The 21305-nt window shown below is 36.4% G+C and overlaps 2 protein-coding genes across 4 annotated transcripts in view; one reads left to right on the forward strand and one right to left on the reverse strand.

Annotated features, from left to right (window-relative positions):
• The window catches only part of PSMD1 (proteasome 26S subunit, non-ATPase 1), a 105004-nt gene that overhangs the window by 54540 nt on the left and 29159 nt on the right, over window positions 1-21305 (reverse strand). The gene's annotated exons all lie outside the window — the stretch shown is intronic.
• HTR2B (5-hydroxytryptamine receptor 2B) lies at window positions 744-15540 on the forward strand. Its single transcript, XM_019923523.3, has 3 exons — window positions 744-1115; window positions 9888-10088; window positions 14430-15540. The coding sequence occupies exons 1-3, from the start codon at window positions 767-769 to the stop codon at window positions 15317-15319; spliced, it is 1440 nt and encodes a 479-aa protein (XP_019779082.2). The 5' UTR covers window positions 744-766; the 3' UTR covers window positions 15320-15540.

A 21305-nucleotide genomic window follows, 5' to 3' on the forward strand; every position in this document is an offset into this window, starting at 1 on the left:
ACAAAACCCAATTACAAATAAGGATTCCTAGCTGGTAAATCATTTATTTATACGTTATGGGGGCTTGGAGTGTTTCTAGGTAGATGGCCAGTGTGTATGAAAAGTTCTATTCAGAACTATTTGGTGCTCTGATGTTTCTAATCTTCTGTACATATTCTAAAGTAAAGGTAAAAAGACATTCAAGGGTCAGGAAACACCTAGGTTTTTATTATACCACTGAAAAAATTAATATATCTCGTTTCATTAATTGGAGCATACCAGGCATACGTTTATGAGGATTGGCTGCATTGTCACAAATGCACAAGAGACCTATTGAGGAGGGAGGGGCTACTAATAAATTCAACTTTTTAAACTGGGTTTTGAAAATAAAGAAATAAAATAATGCAATTGACATATTTTTATATCTAGGGGAAGCTCTCTGGCATTCAAATTCAAACTCGACTCCACCACTACAAGAAAAAAAAAGAGGGAGAGAGAGAAACCAAAAATATAGTCTTTTTTTCACAGCTATCAGTTTCTTTCACTAAGCCTTCGGAAACCGGAACCTCTGCAGAATACTAAACACTCGGGTCTTACCTACAGACATGGACAAATGTATGTATGCTCTCATTTTATAGAACTTGAAATTCTTTTTTTAAGGAAGGAGTCAACTTTGGCCTTGAGTATTTGGCATGGGTACAAAGGCTTAAAAATGCAGACGACCAGCTTAGCTACTGACCATGCTGACCACTGTCTGGAATCGGAAAAAATTAAAGAAAAACAATGAATGGCTCTCTCTTATAGAATATTCGAACGACGCACAATTCCTGAGCACATTTTGCAGAGCTCATTTGACCATTTAATCTCTTCTAACTGGTCTGGATTACAGACAGAATCGATACCAGACGAAATGAAACAGATTGTTGAGGAACAGGGAAATAAGCTGCACTGGGCAGCTCTTCTGATACTCATGGTGATAATACCCACAATTGGTGGAAACATCCTCGTTATTCTGGCTGTTGCACTGGAGAAAAAGTTACAGTATGCTACCAATTATTTCCTAATGTCCCTGGCAGTGGCTGATTTGCTGGTTGGATTATTTGTGATGCCGATTGCCCTCTTGACAATAATGTTTGGTAAGTATTTCATTTTGTTCCTGCCATCAAACCACCGAACTATGGTATACTATTAGAGAAACAGATACTCATTTAATCTTTAAATATGGACTTGCACTATTTAAAGGTACAGTGAGTAAACAGTCCCTCATTTTTCATCATTTTCTATGGTTGATAATCAGTTTTAAAGAGCAAAAAATAATTTCTTGGAAACAATTCCATTCCCTCCTCAGCCACCTAACAAAATCATTTAAAAAGTCATCCAAGTTAGCAATATTCATATATTCTGCATACATTACCTAAAAATTATTGTGAAGAACAGACCTATACTTTACCCCATTACTAGTACTTTTTTTTTTCTTGATAAAGCAATATCTAGGACACTGCTGTGACAGTTAGTGTGCTGGGTTAATCATTAATAATAAGGTCTTTGAATCACTGAATTCCGATATAAATCTCTAAACCCCAATTTAAATTGGAATTGTTCTAAAAAGTCTTGTTATATCTCTTTATAGTTTGTGTACGTAAGACTTAAACACAAGTCTTACACATGTGTCTTGTTAACAAAAAACTATGTTTAGTTGCTGAAGGAATGGTCTGGCTCAGAGCATCTCAAGAGATGATCCATCTGTTTAATTTTTATGATTTCTGACCATTTATGTCCTTGATATATGTTAGAGGAATCAGACCTCTAAGTTACTAAAATAAGGGATCAAAACCTGAGTTATTACAATAATTTAAAATATAATTAGAACTGAAATCTTAGTTATAATATTGATAAAAAAGATAACGATATTAAAATGATATAAGTAGTTTCCTATTCATGCATATCATCTCTAGTTAGAGAATTTGGGTACACACAAATAATTCTGATGATGAATTATGAGGGCTCTTAAGAATCAGCAGTAAGAGAATATTTAACTTATTTAATGCTTGACATTAATTGATATTCCATTCATTAATTGCTTAAGAAAAAATGATTATTTGTAGCAGATAGGGCTTCTTGGAATTGCTTATATGGTGAAGATAAAAATATTTCAGGTTATAGAAGTAAGATTTATTAACTAGAATATATATTAGAAGGTGAAGAAAAACTGCCATTCAAACTATTGTATTCAGGTTTAAATGTTACATTTTTATAAGTAAGTACAGAAAGATATCTAAAAGTAAGTACTTGATCCCCCATATATAATCGGATGGTGACGGGCTAAAACTTCCCATTCTAAATCAACTCTTATCCAGGCTTTAAATTCTGTGGTAGGACATGCAGTAATGAATAAGGTTTTCTGCTTTAGAAGACTCTCTAATCATTAATATTGCCTGTCTATACCCCTCCCTTTTACAAATTTGCAACCTTTTGAATAATCTAGTGCTACACATAACCATGGAAAATAATTAAGAAATCTTACTCTAAAGGAGAACCTAAACAATCTTAATTCTGAATAAAGTTTAAAAGAAATAAATGAGGATTATGCAGGAACATTTATGCATATATGGTAAAGACTGTATAGGCATTGATTCAAACTCTTATCTCCATGCACACAATAGTTTAATGTGTCAAATCACTCTTTAAATTGTGCTTTGCTAGGCGTACAAAAAATATTAAAATGCTCGTCTCATACTACCACAAAATTTAATTGACGTTATGTTGAATAAATGAGATTGAAGTGAATTTTAACTTTAAAATCCATGAGTCCATCAAACATCTATTAGTCTTTGCAAAATACTGTGGCAGATACTTAAATCAACAACTAAACAGTTAAGGAATCTTAAAAGGCAAAGTTTCATGGCATTAAATAAGCTGACAAACAAAACACAAAAGCAGACAACAGTGATAATCCCATGTATTCCACAGGAAAACAGTAGGTACATAGCAGCTGAAAACTAAGTTTATATTTAAATATTTGGGGCCCAAGATATTCTTAGCTATAAGAGTCAGCAGAAAATCCAACATATTTTAACACAAAATATGTAGAATGTCTTCCTATGTCTGAAATAATTATTACATTTTTAACCTAATTTCCTTCTTTCAAATGTAAATTTTTAATTACAAAATAAACTCTTTCATAGACTGAAACACTTCTACTATCAGTAATTAAGCTATATAGAAAGGTTAGTAGATTTTTAAAAATAAACTAACCTGGGAACTTAACCACTATTCAAAATATTACTGAATTAATTCATTATTGAAAACATTATTCTATTTCTATGAGAAAATATATGAGAAAATGCATGTTGCCCTCTAAAAAGCTTCAAAAGGATGCATTCATAAATTGGGAACTGCACATATTATAAATGGGGACCTGACTTCAAATACTAAGAGTTTTTGATAGCCTTTCATGTGTTAACAAATACTAAGACTTTCTAAATTAATGCATTTATAAGAATTTCTATAATCTTAAAATGCAGAAGTAGATTTTGTGTATTTTTCTCTCATTATAGGGATAATCTTCAGAACTTCTGAAGTCTGTACAAACAAAAGTGTCCCTGGCTCTGTAAACATAAACAAACTAATTACCACTATGAATGACATGTTATTTTAGTTATCTCACGGAAATTCAATGACAGTAACACTGAAACTTTATATTCTAATAAAATGTAGTTTTTAAAAAAAAGGAGAGCACTGAAAATTTTAAAGTGGCTTTTATACTGAGAAACATTTTATTGAACCAAAAATTTGTATAATATTTGATTATATATTATTTGAATTTCTTCCAAGATTATTATGACTGGCAGGCAAAACATGGTCTTTCAAATTGTGCTACATCAACTTTTCTGTCACTTCTTCCTCTTTGGGAGCATTGGACTTAACCTTTACTTTCCAGTTTTTTACTGTTTTGTCTATAATTCTTAAAAATCATGATCACAAATTAGTAGCTTATAACATAAGGCTTGAAGTTGCCTAGGTTAGAAATACTTGAGTAGGACGCAAAGGAAAACAGAACATCATATGCCGATATAAAAAAGAAAGATTATTCACAGTTTAAGAACGTCTCCGAACTTTGCCTTCTCTCATGAAATAAATGATTAAAAATGTAAAGGGAGTAAATACAGCATTTGGTCATTCATTGGTCATTACTGGCTTATTTACAACAAGTTTTAATCCATGTCTCATGATCTGTAAGTTGAAACAGTATCTGTGGTACAGTTGAAAGAGGGTGTATAAAATGGCTGAAAGATGGGGGTTTGAAGCAAGATACCCTAGGCTTTGAATCCTGGTTCTCTTGTATTGGCTTATGCAAGTCACTTAACAACATATCAGAGTTCAATCACCTTGTCTGTAAAATGGTTATGCTACATCTTCCATTGCCAATATCTTGTGAAATTGTCAAGTAGGTCCCAGCACGTTTTAGGCACTAATAATTGGCAAGTACCAGTACAACATGCAAAGGGTTTATATACTTAAATATAAGATTTAGTTTGGATGTGAGTTTCACCAGAGATGAGATAAATGTATAGCAGTAAAAGAAAAACAAATCAGTTATTCATTTATGCAGTGAAATGCTGCTCTACCTAATTCTTAAATGAGGGAGCAAAGCAATTAAAGGCACTTCTTTTTGGAAAGTGGAAATTTTAAAAAACCAAGGAAAAATTTTTATAAGTATTAAATCACTCGAAACGCTTAAAACACTATATTGGACATCTAACCCCAGGATACCTCATATGCTCAAATGTAACGAAAAAACAAGAATAACAAAAACAAAGCAGAAGCTTTGTAATAAAAATTTAAGCACTGGTCTAGGTCTGTCTTTTCCAGAAGATAAATATAGAAACATAAGAATTTGAGATTAAAAAAAACGTGTACTTGAAAACTATGTCCTTTTTGGACATTAGAGCCATTTAGGATTTGTCCTGCTCCAATACATTCATGAACTATTTACCTCCACGAACATAGTCCTCTTGGGATGGCTTTAAAAATAGTCTTTAAATCCTTAAAAGGGAAATCTTTTATGTGCCAGATTCAGAGATTAATGTCAATTACTTTCCAAAACAAAAAAACGAACAAAAAGGCATGGCAATGTTTGGCAATGCACATAGGTTACTTATGCTTCTTTGCCACATATATAACAGTTAAAATTCAACTTTAGTAAAAGGCATACTTTCATGACAAATTTAATTAAAAGTTGAACAGTTAAACATGTTCTCATGCCCTTTTTTTGAAGTACAGTTTAAGTTTAATTGGATGCACGCACTCTTGCTACAGCAGGCAGGAAGACAAACATACCAGGTTTTATACTGATGATATGGCTCATTGTTTCTAAGTGGGAGTGTTTTAATGGTTGGGCTAGTTGGCTAGTTTCTGTCAAACAATAATAGTAATAAGAACTAACATTTTGAGTGCTTTCTCTATGCCAGATATTGTTCTAAACACTTTACATGTATTATTGCATTTAATCCTCAAAGCAACTCTATAAAATCAGTATTATTATTATCATGCCCATTTTACAAGAGAGGAGATAAGAATAAGTAAGTGGCAGAGATACAATTTGAACCTAGGAGAACTGATTCTAGAATTCACACTCTTAACCTCTGTTACACTGCTTTCTCAAATGAAATGAGAAATTATATCAACCAAAACTATAATATTTGGCAAAGACAACATTTATATCTCAAATAACTCTATCGAACAGGAGGGCCATAGAATTTTCTCTAGGGACAAGGCAGAACCCAATATTTTTTTAAGGTTATGTTTCATATTAAATGATACAGAATATGTGGGTCTTAACCAATACTTGCATGAATCCTTGAAATGACTGCCAGACATCTTTTCTGAGGAAGATATTAGACATAGGTCTAAGAAGTTACTGAGCCTTCCCTGGGAGACAAATAGAAACGTATGTAACTGAACGGCAATTCTACCACCCCTTATGTATGATGGTACAGCACACAAGTCTTCATTTTAAACAAGATATTTGTGCTACTAATATTTTTAGATAAATAACAAACTGTCCATGATCCAAGACTCATCTAAGACTTGTTTTGCTCCTATAATTATCAATTTGTAATTATTTTAGGCACCCAAAGAAATGCCATTATTCAAACCTTATTGGAAGTAAATTCCTCTTTGAGTTTAATGAAGTGGATAGGGCAACGAGGTGGGAAGTGGGATTTGTTTTTGTTTTTGTTTTTTTTGCGGTACGCGGGCCTCTCACTGTTGTGGCCTCTCCCGTTGCGGAGCACAGGCTCCGGACGCGCAGGCTCAGCGGCCATGGCTCAGGGGCCCAGCCACTCCGCGGCATGTGGGGTCTTCCCTCTGCGGCACGTGGGATCTTCCCGGACCGGGGCACAAACCCGTGTCCCCTGCATCGGCAGGCGGACTCTCAACCACTGTGCCACCAGGGAAGCCCGGGATTTGTTTTTCAGAGAAATTTTGTGTGCTTTCTTTTTGTGGGACAACAAATACTATATAATTTAAATGTCTTCCCCTTTCTGTATTAGCTTTTATTAAAAAAAAGTCTAATTTAGAGCCCCAGCAGTAATTAATTTAGTTTAAGTACCTGATAACTTATTTCCCTTAGATTCTTTCTTTCTTTTTATGTTCCATTTAAAATAATACATTACATTCTTATGGAAATAAGTTAGACATAATACATTATAACAAATAAATGAAATTATAAATCCTTAAACCAAATTAAAACTCCTAATAAAAATAACATATAAGTTTTTGAATAGCTAACCTATCTCACCATACCAAGTTAACCTTTTTCAGTTACTCTGAATAGTAAAAAACTTTTCTGACCTTGAGCCTATCAAATTAATACTATTTAGAATGAAAATATCTGGACTAGAAAAAATCCTTTCATAAACTGAGAATGTCTAGAACTGTTTTTAACTTGTATAAATTATTGTATCACGTGATTTCTACTTTAGGCAATTATTTTAGCTTTGTATAAAAGATACCTATTTAATGCAGTCATCTGTTACTTTTATATTAGTTTCATAAAAACAGTCTATTCACTAGTATTTCATGAAACTTGGAATCATAAAGGTTAATCAAAAAGATCCATCACTCTTAATTCTAAATCTCAGTCTCTTTCTTTCTTAAAGAAATTTCTCTATCACGTTTCAACATCTCTACTATTATCAATTAAGAAAGCACTCAAGTAATAAAATTTTAATGATCTGCATTAATTTTAATATCCACTATCCACTTTCTGTTCCAAAATTGGAGTTTATAAAATAAATTCATTATGTTGGAAAAGGAGGCTAACAAGGTTTCACAGGCTTGTGAAAACCAGCACTAAAGAGCTTTCCCTCTTAGCTCACAATTAGAAGTATGTGGGTCAGGCAGTTCAATTCCAAAGACATGTACTTTTCATATGAGAATTCTATTGTGGCTTCCTACTCACGGCTACTAGATTTATGACTAGAATTTTCCAGACCTTAATTTAAAAAAATATAATCCATAATTAGAATAGCTAAATAGGCAAGTTTAAATTTATTAGCAACCCACTTTGAAAGATGATAGAGATCATGCATTTAAAAAAAGGAAGCCTATAAGAAGATATAAGATATAAGACATTAATTATCTGCCTTTTAAAATCCTTAACTATGATTAACATCTCTGGTTGTAGCTCTAGGCTTGAGTATTTTTCTACTTCCTACTCAGTTCTAAATCTGAACTTCAGGATAGTTGAAGATGAAGCCTCACTTCAAGTAGCTTCCACTGCAAAACTATCTGTCATGGATGATTCTTTCCACTCTAGACCATAAGTTTGCTTAAGCTCAGGTCAAAGAGTACATTGCTGCCTTTGTTCAAGGTCCTTTTCCACTAGTTAACAGGAAAACTGAACACTACGGCTAAGAGGGAGAAAGTCTGATTGATTAGATTCATTCTAAACACAAGTTTCTCTGCCATACTTTATTTCTTTGTTTATTTTGAGCAGTCTTGCATAAGTTTGTTTCTGTGAGGAATTCTGAGTGCCTATCCTACGCCAGCAAACTCAATACACAACCTTTTCAAGAAAGCAGTGCTTCTCAAACACTAATCTGCATACAGATCACCTGGGTATTTCCTTCAACTGCAGTATGATTCAGTACCTAAGGGATGAGGCCCAAGAGCCTGCAGTTCTAACTAGTTCCTAGGTGATGCTGATCCTTGCTGATCTGAAGAGCACACCTTGATTAGCAAGGCCCTAAAGAACACTTTCAATTAACATTTAAATTTTGATAAATAAATGCTCCCTCTCATATTCAAAGACTTAATTGTACCACAATTTACTCATCCACAAAATCAATGATATAATCTCTAAGGTCTCTTCCAGCTCAATGATTATAATTTATCATCTCTGTCCCTTATCCCCACCCCCAATTCAGTGAAGTAGGAAAAGTCTGATTACAGTAATTTACTTAAAAGTATGAATTACTCTTTCCACCTAATGCTTTAAATCCTTTTGAAAGAATCTGCTGAGCATGGAACCAAGTACCAAGGAATCATTTATCTTTTTTTCAATAAAAAATTCATACTGATTTTGTTTTAAAAAGAAATATTTTAATATTTCTATTAAGCATGCCACATACCAACTTTGGAAACAGAAGGCACCAAATGGTGTGTTTGTCAGCCTTGCTACCTACCTTTTTTTTTTTTGCTACCTGTTTTTTTTTTTTTTTTTGCTACCTACCTTTTTTTGTGAAGTATCCAAATATTTTTCACTGAGATCCCACTTGAGTCTTGAAAAAGACATATTCAAGTCTATCTAAAACCTCTTTCCCTAAATTATGGTCCTTTTTTGATCTGGGATACTAACCTTTCTCCACACCGAGGCTTCCTGAATTTAAACAGTTTACAATTAAAGGGTCTCTTGGTGCTCTGAAACCCTGAGATAGTTATCTTGGTTCCCTCTTCAATTATCTCAATCATTTTATACCTGTCAAAGTCAGATACACTCACAAAAACCAGGAAAAGAAAAGTAGTTTACATGTCAGTGGACATACAATTAAACCATAAAAAGGGTTTATATAATCAAAAGTTAATATTTCTAAAGTGTTTCAGACTGTATGAGGTATAGAATAAATGCTTTTTAAATAAAAATTTGTTAAATAAAGTACTATGCTTAATAATGAGATTTTCATTTTAAACCCAAGTCTGTACTGTTTATTACATCTCCTTGCTTGGAGTGAAGGATGGACTATATTGGAAGGGTAACAACCCATTTTTCTTTGGAATAATCTGAAGCCATTCCTTTTGCAAACTTTATTTAAGAACTATTTCTGTCAAAAGGAAAACTCAAGTCATTCCACTTAATTATTTCACCAAATTAGAGTTTGCTATAAACAAGGATCATACTGCTAGTTAATGCTAGAAGTAAGCCGAAATCCCAGGCCTCACTGAGACTGCCATGCTAATATTCTTTTTGCCACATTATATGGCTTCCTCTATTCGGTAAATGTTTTTTTTTTTTTAAATACAATAGCAGTTTAAAAATAAATTTTATCTGAATAGTAAGGTTAAGTTCCAGTTGCAACACTGTATACATTTTTAAAAGATCACAAAAGGAATACACAAAAGAGCAAAGGTCAAAATAATGCTAAAAATGCTAAACTGATTTAGGAAAAGAGCTGTAATTATTATACAAAACAGAAAATGTATTTAAAGGGTACCATCTACAGAATGTATTTAATATTACTGACTCCATTATCTGAAGTCAAACATTACCTTGGAGCTTAAGTCGTAAAATTTCAGATGAATACAGAAAAAGGTTAAAAAATATGTATCACTTAAAAAAGAAACTGTAGATTAAAGGTTGCCATTTTGAGGAGAATATGTTTTTGTTTTGTTTTTCTTTCTTTCAGAGGCTATGTGGCCCCTCCCACTCGTTCTATGCCCTGCCTGGTTATTTCTTGACGTTCTTTTTTCTACTGCATCCATCATGCATCTCTGCGCCATTTCAGTGGATCGTTACATAGCCATCAAAAAGCCAATCCAGGCCAATCAATATAACTCACGAGCTACAGCATTCATCAAGATTACAGTGGTGTGGTTAATTTCAATAGGTATGTGGGGAATGTCAGGGTGTGGGGTGGTGTATATAGGCTTTGGTTCCATTTGGCTAGGAGATTACCAGGCCTGGTAGACACTGTTACACCAATACAAGCTCCTCACAACATTACATTCATCGTACAGCCTCTAAAGCACACTATCAGCAAAAAGTGTGAAAAAGAAGAAAAGTTCAAGGCTTGATTTTGACATGCAGGAAGACTAAATCTGAAAACAGTTTTCATATATGTCAACCGATCATTAAGGTCTGGGTAGCATGCAGAATCTTGAAATTTTATTAAAGTAACAACAATTTAAAAAAATGAAATGCATCTTAAATCACACCTAAGAAGATAAATAGGAAAAGAGGAAAAAAAAACAAAAACAAAAAGAACCCAAACTTTTTGTATGCAGGTATCAGAGTTCATATATTCACCTTGGAAACCAGTATGTATGCAGACTAAAGGCATTACTGTCTAAGTGTTTTGAACATGTTTAATTACAAGTTTTAAGAGATACACAAACGATGTTCAGAAATAATTTTTGGGAGAAATTGTATTTCTTCTAAACTGTTTTTATGCCCCTGTGCCCATGTTTAATACTCAAAGATAGCTGCTATATTAGAGTATCTTAGCATGAAGTACAGCATAAATGATAACTCAAATCTTTTAATTAAGTTAGTATCAGAAAAACAGATTCACAACGGTCACTATGATCATTAACGGTTTGCCAGCAGATTCACATTCTCCTAGTAAGGAAAAATTCAAAGAAGAAAAAAAATCAAGAGAGACCTGAAAATGCTAAAAGGAAAGCAAGAAAAAGATGTGACTTCTCTCCCTAATCAGAAAAAAGAACGCTGGGGGAAAAATCAAGAAAGCAAGACACTGAAAATGACCTTTATATTCCCGGAATAAAGATACCAAGGCCAAACCTCTTTTGAAAAATTTGGAGGTAAAACTAAGGACTGTTACTAGTCTGGCTTGGGAGGAAATTAGGGTCAAGGAAAACTCTATTCAGAATGGAGGTATCTGCAAGTAGAGAGAAAAGGCTAGCTTTGGGGACAGAGGCTGATTGATAGAAGAGGCCCCTAAAAAAGAAGCTACGGAAAAGGCATGGATGGGTGACAACTGCCAAAATTTAGAGTGGAGAGAAGGAAAACTAAAGTAGTTCATATCAAACAACCCATACCTTTTTGGTAAGCTCAGTGTGATAAGGGAGAAGGAAAGGGAAACAGTGTGTGTTAGGGTAGGCTGGAGGCGGGGGGTGGGGGGGGGGAGACAATAGGGCAAAGGTAGAGGGAAAATAGGAGAAATGGCTCCTTAAGAGAATTAAAACACTGAAACTGAAATATAATCAAGCCAATAAACAGCCTGTTGGTACCTCAATCAAGGCTGGATGACATGAATTTATAAATTGATCAAATTTATAGAGTACCTATGATATGTTAGATACTAAGAATACAAAGATAAATAAGAAAAAGAATCTTTGCATTCAGGAAGATGGACTAATACTAAGTGATATGTATACAGGAAGAAAAGAATAAAAAGATGAACCCAAAATTACAGCTTAGAAGGATCTTACAAATCTACTTTTTCCTTTTACAGATGAGAAAAGAAACCTAGAGGTTTTAAACAGTTGGCTTAAAGACTTAACAGCTTTTTAGCACAAAGGCCAAGATCAATGCCATTTTCATTTCATCACACTTTGTGTTGTAGAACCAATGACAATTTAGTGACTTTGTAAAAGAAAACGCAAATAATGAGGTTAGTTCAGTTTTTAAATTCTACAAAGTGCTAAAAAAAAAAAAGAGCTCACTTTCTTCTTCTGAATTTACAGTTATCCTAGGTAACATCTGACAACAGTAAGGCGAAAGGAGAATAAGAGGGTAAGGTATAAAAAATACTAGTGAAAACTTAAATGACATTGACCAACAAGCTGGTTGGGAAGGTAACCTGAGCCTTGATGGGAGTTAGTGGAATGTGAAAAAAGAGAAGGAAGGATGCACTAGATGTCAAGATAACTGTAAAGAGAAGTAATGAAGAGCAGCAGGACAAGAAAGGGAAATATCAGAGTTCATGATTTTCGATATGGGCCAGTTTTTTCTTTTTTTAATTTATTTATTTTTGGCTGTGTTGGGTCTTTGTTGCTGCGCACGGGCTTTCTCTAGTTGCAGTGAGTGGGGGCTGCTCTTCATTGTGGTGTGCAGACTTCTCATGCAGTGGCTTTTCTTGTTGTGGAGCATCTAGGCACACAAGCTTCAGTAGTTGTGGCATGCAGGCTCAGTAGTTATGGCTCGTGGGCTCTAGAGCACAGGCTCAGTAGTTGTGGTGCACGGGCCTAGCTGCTTCACGGCATGTGGGACCTTCCTGGACCAGGGCTCGAACCCATGTCCCCTGCACTAGCAGGCAGATTCTTAACCACTGCGCCACTAGGGAAGTCCCTATGGGGTAGTTTTAAGTGGACTTATGGATGGATGGCTTCAGGAGTGCACTGGAGTTGAAGAGTTCAAGAAATATAAAATTAGGTGTTAGAAGAGTAATAAATGGGATGAAGTCATGGAAGATGATAGCAAGGTTAACAGTGGATAGAAAACTATAGCAAGGGGCCAAAACCATTAAGGAAGACAGACATATATCCTGGAGGTTGGTAGATGATCTAGATGGAGAATAGAGTGGTATAAGTAGCTTAAATAGACTTTAAAAGGGAAGTGCTTTGGGGTGGGGAAAGAACAGTGTAATGATTACCTGCAAGTAACAGGGTAGAGGTGGGGCCAGCCAAGTTTTTCTATAAAGGGCAAGACAGTAAATATTTTGGTCTTACAGATGCTATATGGTTCTGTCAGAAGTACTCAACTCTGCAGCAGAACAAAAGCAGCCATATATAATACATTAACAAATGGGTATGGCTGTGTTCCAATAAAGTTTTATTTAAAAAACAGAAGGCAGGCCAGATTTGGCCCTTGGGCTATAGTTTGCTGACCCCTAGTGTAGAAAAGAAAGTATACAGAATCCTCTTTCTGGTGTTATACCTGAGGAAAAGCAGAAAAAGCAGTGGCCTCCATTAGAAAGGGTTTGAGGAATATATTCTTGTCAAGGTCTCTTTGTTACCATAAAAAGGCTATGCAGGTGATAGGAGTACTTTTAGATTCATAAAAGTGAATTCTTTCATGATACTTCCTAGAGTTGTCTAAAGATCAATTAATTCAGACTTATTTTAAAGTATCTGCTGTTTCAAAGGGAAAGGATTAGGGTTAACCCTTGTGCTATCTTGCTAATAAGCTACTTCACTAATAAACAAGGTCATATTTAAATACCTACTTCATGGTATTTAAAGTATAATAAAATTAGCATGAGGTACATTTCTTTCGTTTTTATTAGAGGAACCTTCAATCTTGAAAATAAATTTCATGGCTTCCCTGGTGGCGCAGTGGTTAAGAATCCGCCTGTCAATACAGGGGACACGGGTTCGAGCCCTGGTCGGGAAGATCCCACATGACGCAGAGCAGCTAAGCCCGTGCGCCACAACTACTGAGCCTGCACTCTAGAACCCGCAAGCCACAACTACTGGACCCAAGTGTTACAACTACTGAAGCTCGCGTGCTTAGAGCCCATGCACTGCAATGAGAAGCCCGTGCACCACAATGAAGAGTAGCCCCTGCTCACTGCAACTACAGAAAGCCCGCATGCAGCAACAAAGAGCCAACACAGCCAAAAATAAATAAATATTTTTTAAAAAGCAAGTAAATTTCATGATCCACTCGCTCTCAAATTTTTAAGTAGCATTTGAAAAAAAACCAATAAACCCTGAGTTTTCCCTAAGAAGTCAGAAAGAAAAGGTTAAAAGACATTCACAAATATCAAAAGATAAAACTGTCTGTTAAATGAAACTGTGTAACCTCAAAGATTATAAAATAGGTATCTACTCAGAATTAAGATATTGCATGAATGTATTCTTAAGTCTCTTTAGCTCAACTACACTGGATATTAAGATAAAAGCAGCTTCTCTTCTGAATTCTTTTCCTTAACTTGGGATAGATCAACAAACAAAAATAGATAATGAGAAATGGAGAATAAATGAAGACATTCTCTACTATTTCATGCATACACTATGGTTTTAGGGAAGCTTTAATTACAAAACTGAAACCACTAACCAATCTCTTTAAAAACAGCAGGTTTGCTTACTTAGGTTCTATTTGTCAAATCTTCCACTGATTTATTGCTTGACAGATTCTGCATTGTGGGTACCAGGAATTACAATACACTAATAGGGTAAAGTCAGTAAGATAAACTTTAAAAGGACCTAATCTAAGAGTCAAAGGTCATAAAATAACTCAATTTATCTTGTTTCTTCTTCCTTAGGCATTGCCATTCCAATCCCTATTAAAGGTATAGACACTGATGTGGGTAACCCAAACAACATCACTTGTGGGCTGACAAAGGATCGTTTTGGCAATTTCATGCTCTTTGGCTCACTGGCTTCCTTCTTTACACCTCTGGCGATCATGATTGTCACCTACTTTCTCACTATCCATGCTTTACAGAAGAAAGCTTACTTGGTCAAAAACAAGCCACCTCAACGCCTAATGTGGTTGACTGTGTCCACAGTTTTCCAAAGGGATGAAACACCTTGCTCAACACCAGAAAAAGTGGCAATGCTGGATGGTTCTCACAAGGACAAAACCCTGCCTAATGCAAGTGATAACATACTTATGCGAAGAACGTCCACAGTAGGAAAAAAGTCAGTGCATACCATTTCCAATGAACAGAGAGCCTCAAAGGTTCTAGGGATTGTGTTTTTCCTCTTTTTGCTTATGTGGTGCCCCTTTTTTATTACAAATATAACTTTAGCTTTATGTGATTCCTGCAACCAGACGACTCTCAAAATGCTCCTGGAGATATTTGTGTGGATAGGCTATGTTTCCTCAGGGGTGAATCCTCTGGTCTACACCCTCTTCAACAAGACATTTCGGGATGCATTTGGCCGGTACATCACCTGCAATTACTGGGCCACAAAATCAGTAAAAACTCTCAAAAAATGCTCCGGTAATGTGTACTTCCAGAATCAAATGGCAGAGAACTCTAAATATTTTATGAAACATAGAATGCGAAATGGCATTAATCCTGCCATGTACCAGAGTCCAATGAGGCTCCGAAGTTCAACCATTCAGTTTTCATCAATCATTTTACTAGATACACTTCTCACCGAAAATGAAGGTGACAAAACTGAAGAGCAAATCAGTTATGTATAGAGTAACGGCACAGTTTTTATGTAACTAATACAATGATGAGTAAGATAAAGAAGATATAAATATACCAAGAATTACACAAAAAATTATATCATGTATCAAAAATCATCTCTGTAAATTAAGAATTATGTATTAAGATTACCCAATTTTATTTGGGCAAAATTATTCTAACGAAAAAAATCATTTTTGTATAGTTGCAAATTAAAAAACAATCCAGCACACTAGTTAAATGCTAAGATAGTCAAATGAAATAAAATTAAATAAATCAGTAAACTTCTGGCTTACAAAAAAACAATGTCACCATAAGAATTTATTTAGTTCCTAATTGTATGCAAAGCTATGCTAAGAATGAAATAAACAAAACAAGTATTAACCTTGTCTTCAAGGCATTAAAGACATAAGGCATAACACAGAACAACAGTGATAGGGTTGAACAGAGGACTAAAAATAAGTGCATAAAATAATGATCACATCTGAAGGTAAGCTGAGATTGCCATTCATAGTCTGGCTTAGTTAAATGTAGTCACAATTTTGCACTGATCAGGAAACTGTCTTGATGGAAGGGGTAGGGAGAGTAGCTGGATATCACACAAAGTGACACGGTCTTAGAACTAGAGCTGTTTGTTAGATGGCTCACACCAAGCATCTACTCAGCAGAGGTGCGTCTACCGGAGGAGAAGGAGAAAGCAAATGAAACCAGTCTTGGGTACCTAAACCTCATTATGTTTCTCAAAGAGCATGCAATAAGGCATGGGACCTTATTAATCCAGGAACCTAAATTTTAATGATCTTATAAATGAGATCATGGCTGCCCAAGCTTCCCCAAAGACTTGGTTGAACTTCTGGTACAAAATTTTTTATTCATCTTTTTGTTACTTTACTTTGCACTACAAGATCTGGAATAAATCCAATCTATGCTGTTTACTAACTGATTGAATTTACAAAAAATACTTAATTTCTCAGTCTCCTCATCTACGTTTCATAGGGTTCTTATGAGAATGAGTTCATGTGGGTACTCTGTAAATGGAAGCCAATTCTATTTACTTTTGATATTTTAATTTTTTTTTTTTTTTTTTTTTTGCGGTACGCGGGCCTCTCACCGTTGTGGCCTCCCCCGCCGCAGAGCACAGGCTCTGGACGCGCAGGCCCAGTGGCCACGGCCCACGGGCACAGCCGCTCCACGGCATGTGGGATCCCCCCGGACCGGGGCACGAACCCGCGTCCCCTGCATCGGCAGGCGGACCCCCAACCACTGTGCCACCAGGGAAGCCCCGATATTTTAATTTTTTAATTATTTTGTTTATTTTTGGCGGCGTTGGGTCTTCATTGCTGTGCGCGGGTTCTCTCCAGTTGTGGCGAGTGGGGGCTACTCCTCATCGCGGTCCGCAGGCTTCTCACTGCAGTGGCTTCTCTTGTTGCGGAGCACGGGCTCTAGGCACGTGGGCTTCAGTAGTTTTGGCATATGGGCTCAGTAGTTGTGTCTTGTGGGCTCCAGAGCGCAGGCTCAGTAGTTGTGGTGCATGGGCTTAGTTGCTCCGTGGCATGTGGGATCTTTCTGGACCAGGGCTCGAACCCGTGTCCCCTGCATTGGCAGGCGGATTCTTAACCACTGTGCCACCTGGGAAGCCCTTGATATTTTATTTTTATGCTACTCACATAAATGGTGAATAAATTTAGGCTGAGGGAATCTGCAGTGAAGACAGCCCATATCTTAGCCTTTCCTTTTCAGGCTGACCCATTCTTATGCCTCAACCTATTGCTCCATCCTTGCTCCCTTCCAGGCAACACAGTTTAAGAAAATTATCACAAGAAATATGCTGGCTATGGAGAAGCTCACTCAGCATAAGAAAACCAGGTATATAAAATTCAAATTGCAGAATCCTTTCCTAGAACATGGTTCTATTACAGATCTTATGGGCTCTATGTCATCTGCCAGAAAGAGTATACCTTACAAATTTAACTCCTAAATCACTAAAACTTTAGGCATTTTTGTGACAACTCTTTTTTCAGCAGTGTTAAAGGTGGGTTATCTCCGCATGAAAGGATCTTTAACATCACTAATCATTAGAGAAATACAAATCAAAACTACAATGAGGTTATCACCTCACACTGGTCAGAATGGCCATTATCAAAAAAAACTACAAACAATAAATGCTGGAGAGGGTGTGGAGAAAAGGGAACCCTCTTGCACTGTTGGTGAGAATGTAAGTTGATATAGCCACTATGGAGAACAGTATGAAGGTTCCTTAAAAAACTAAAAGTAGAATTACCATACTGCCCAGCAATCCGACTACTGGGCATATACCCTGAGAAAACTGTAATTCAAAAGGAGTCATGTACCACAATGTTCATTGCAGCTCTATTTATAATAGCCAAGACATGGAAGCAACCTAAGTGTCCATTGACAGATGAATGGATAAAGAAGATGTGGTACATATATACAATGGAATATTACTCAGCCATAAAAAGAAACAAAACTGAGTTATTTGTAGTGAGGTGGATGGACCTAGAGACTGTCATACAGAGTGAAGTAAGTCAGAAAGAGAAAAACAAATACCATATGCTAATACATATATATGGAATCTAAAAAAAAAATGGCTCTGAAGAACCTAGGGGCAGGACAGGAATAAAGACGCAGACATAGAGAATGGACTTGAGGACACAGGAAGGGGGAAGGGTAAGCTGGGATGAAGTGAGAGAGTGGCATGGACATAAATACACTACCAAATGTAAAACAGATAGCTAGTGGGAAGCAGCCACATAGCACAGGGAGATCAGCTCGGTGCTTTGTGTCCACCTAGAGGGGTGGGATAGGGAGGGTGGGAGGGAGACACAAGAGGGAGGAGATATGGGGATATAGGTATATGTATAGCTGATTCACTTTGTTATACAGCAGAGACTAACACAACACTGTAAAGCAATTATACTCCAATAAAGATGTTAAAAAAGGGATGGGTTATCTCGAATAAGAGGCAAAATAATTTACGTTCCTTAAAAAAAAAAAAAAAAGTCATTCTTATCTATTTTGGTTCCAGTCTCTAATATGAAGTGTTTGGCGTATGTTAAGATTTACAGTCTTGCCAAGTCAGAGATTAAGTTTTCAGATATCACTCCAACAGTATTCCAAACTGTGTCTTAGGTATCTGATGGCATATAAAATTGTTTCAGAAAATTTAAATACTAGAGATGGCAATCTCACTGGCAAAGCTCTATCCCTAGACAATCTAGATTAGAAGGAGTATCTTCCCACATGCTCTATACTGACTTCAAATTTGTGTATGTGCTTAAACATATGCACACCCACAGAATTAACTATAAGACCTTTAAGCTGTTCAGCTTCAATTCCTGAAAAAAAATTCCTTGCTTACAGTTAGCTGAGAGCTAGTTAATGAGATCATTCTAGTATTTCCAGAAGGTTCTAGAAAAAGAAATACAACTCCAATATAAACTATTTCTGAAAAAGTACAACACAGCACAAAATTTTTAGCATTTTGATACATAACTGATATTTCTATTCTAAAACATTTTAAGGAAATCTATATTTAAAAGCAAATCTCGAAGTTAACCACTGCTATGGCAACAAAGGGACTCTCTTTAATAGTTCTATCTTCAAAGAAAAGGAATAGATTGTACCTATTTAGAAGAATAATTTTGAAAAAAATTTTTTTCACTCTACTCCGTATTTATTTATTTATTCCTTGCGGTACGCGGGCCTCTCACTGTTGTAGTCTCTCCCACTGCAGAGTACAGGCTCCGGAAGCGCAGGCTCAGTGGCCATGGCTCACCGGCCTAGCCACTCCATGGCATGTGGGATCTTCCCAGACCGGGGCACGAACCTGTGTCCCCTGCATCGGCAGGCGGACTCTCAACCACTGCGCCACCAGGGAAGCCCCATTATTATTGTTAATTGAATGCGAGGGGAAAACAAAGATGCAGATAGAAGGAAGAATTAAAAAAACAAAACTAAAGGAAGTTACAGCATCCAGACACTGAGGCAGAAACAGAAAACAGCACACAGAGAATATGTATCAAATTGATACAAAATTGTGAATGGAGATATTGTAAAGATAATTTACACATTTGGTGGTAACTATCTGATTGCTAGGGTTCCTTCAAATGCTAAGGATCTATGATGATGCAACATATTTCTATTCAAGAAACCATTTTTTGTGGTCTAAAAAGTATCTGCACCAAGAATCTCCCTCTGATCTTGTGAGATCCATCCATATCTGCAAGTAAATTAATGTATAAATTGAGAAATATTTAGTGTTATATTGTAAGCTTAAGTCATAGCAAAGATGATCACGGATATCAAAGATTATCTAATTTTTTTTTTTTTTTTTGCGGTATGTGGGCCTCTCACTGTTGTGGTCTCTCCCGTTGTGGAGCACAGGCTCTGGATGCGCAGGCTCAGTGGCCATGGCTCACGGGCCCAGCTGCTCCGTGGCATGTGGGATCTTCCCGGACTGGGGCACAAACCCGTGTCCCCTGCATCGGCAGGCGGACTCTCAACCACTGCGCCACCAGGGAAGCCCTATCTAATTTTAAGAAAGGTCTATATCAGATCATCACCTTGTTCACCATTATAGCAACTTAATTTCAACAAGTATATAAAAACTAATACTTCTATTAGCCTCTTTCTTCATTTTCCTTTCCGATGTGAAGATGAAATAATTCAGATTCTGTTCAATTCCAACTGAGTTTTCAGTCAATGCCAAGCACAGTACTGTACAGAGTAGTGACAATAAATCTGCTGACTAGACTAATAACAATGGACCCACGAATCACCTATTTACTGGATTAAAATTACACTAGGTTCATTTCAACTTGGCAAGAATGTTTTTCAATTTAATTTTCTATTTTTATCATACAGATTATGAACATATAACCCACAAATACCAGTAGAAAGAAACAGTGAAAACACTACAACTCCCTGGACTATCCTAAGAATAAAGGAGATAATATACATGAAATTTTTTTTTTTTTTTTTTTTTGCAGTACATGGGCCTCTCACTGTTGTGGCCTCTCCCATTGCAGAGCACAGGCTCTGGACGCGCAGGCTCAGCGGCCACGGCTCATGGGCCCAGCCGTTCCACGGCATGTGGGATCTTCCCGGACCGGGGCATGAACCCGTGTCCCCTGCATCAGCAGGCGGACTCTCAACCACTGTGCCACCAGGGAAGCCCTACACATGAAAATTTTTAGTTTCCTACAAAGACAATTTCACCTTAGTTGCTGAAGTACAAATATGTGTTTACTGATATGTTTTCAGTATTTGTGTCCAATAAGTACACTTTAAAAGAAGTTTTAAAAATTAAGAAGAAATAAATCCTTAAAACACAATTCAAGGGGGCCAAATGTCTGTGGTTATTTTAAAAGTATCATTTAAAAGGGAAGAAATGATAAAATGGAGCACACTAAGAAAGCAACCGATGACACATCAGAAAACATTTACTAATTCTTAGGATACAGTACAGAAACTTTCCAAATATTAAACTTAATAAGGAAATTTGAGAATAAAAATGTTCTATCACAGACACTCAGAAAGAAGGCGCTCTGAAGTAAAGGCATGGTAGAGAAAGCATTGGTCTATCCTGAGACTTGTTTTGAATTTCTGTTCTACCATTCAGCTCTATGACAACAGGAAGTTTTGTTAACAATTTTGGAATTCAATTTTCTTCTCTTCAAAAAAAAATGGGAATACTGTTTTATTTCTAAGGTTTTTTTCACCTTTAAAAGTTATCACTCCAAGGCTTCCCTGGTGGTGCAGTGGTTGAGAGTCCGCCTGCCAATGCAGGGGACATGGGTTCGTGCCCCGGTCCGGGAGGATCCCACATGCCGCGGAGCGGCTGGGCCCGTGAGCCGTGGCCGCTGAGCCTGCGCGTCCAGAGTCTGTGCTCCGCAATGGGAGAGGCCACAACAGTGAGAGGCCCGCATACCGCAAAAAAAAAAAAAAAAAAAAAATCACTCCAGGGAATTGACAACAATC

This window comes from Tursiops truncatus, chromosome 7 (genome assembly GCF_011762595.2).
Source record: "Tursiops truncatus isolate mTurTru1 chromosome 7, mTurTru1.mat.Y, whole genome shotgun sequence".
Taxonomy (NCBI): domain Eukaryota; kingdom Metazoa; phylum Chordata; class Mammalia; order Artiodactyla; family Delphinidae; genus Tursiops; species Tursiops truncatus.

Excerpts from the sequence above, each read along its gene's own strand:
- HTR2B (XM_019923523.3), top strand. The coding sequence starts at position 767 with ATGGCTCTCTCTTATAGAATATTCGAACGACGCACAATTCCTGAGCAC. Across the intron at positions 1,116-9,887 it reads CCTCTTGACAATAATGTTTG|AGGCTATGTGGCCCCTCCCA; the intron begins GTAAGTATTTCA and ends TCTTTCTTTCAG. Across the intron at positions 10,089-14,429 it reads GGTGTGGTTAATTTCAATAG|GCATTGCCATTCCAATCCCT; the intron begins GTATGTGGGGAA and ends CTTCTTCCTTAG.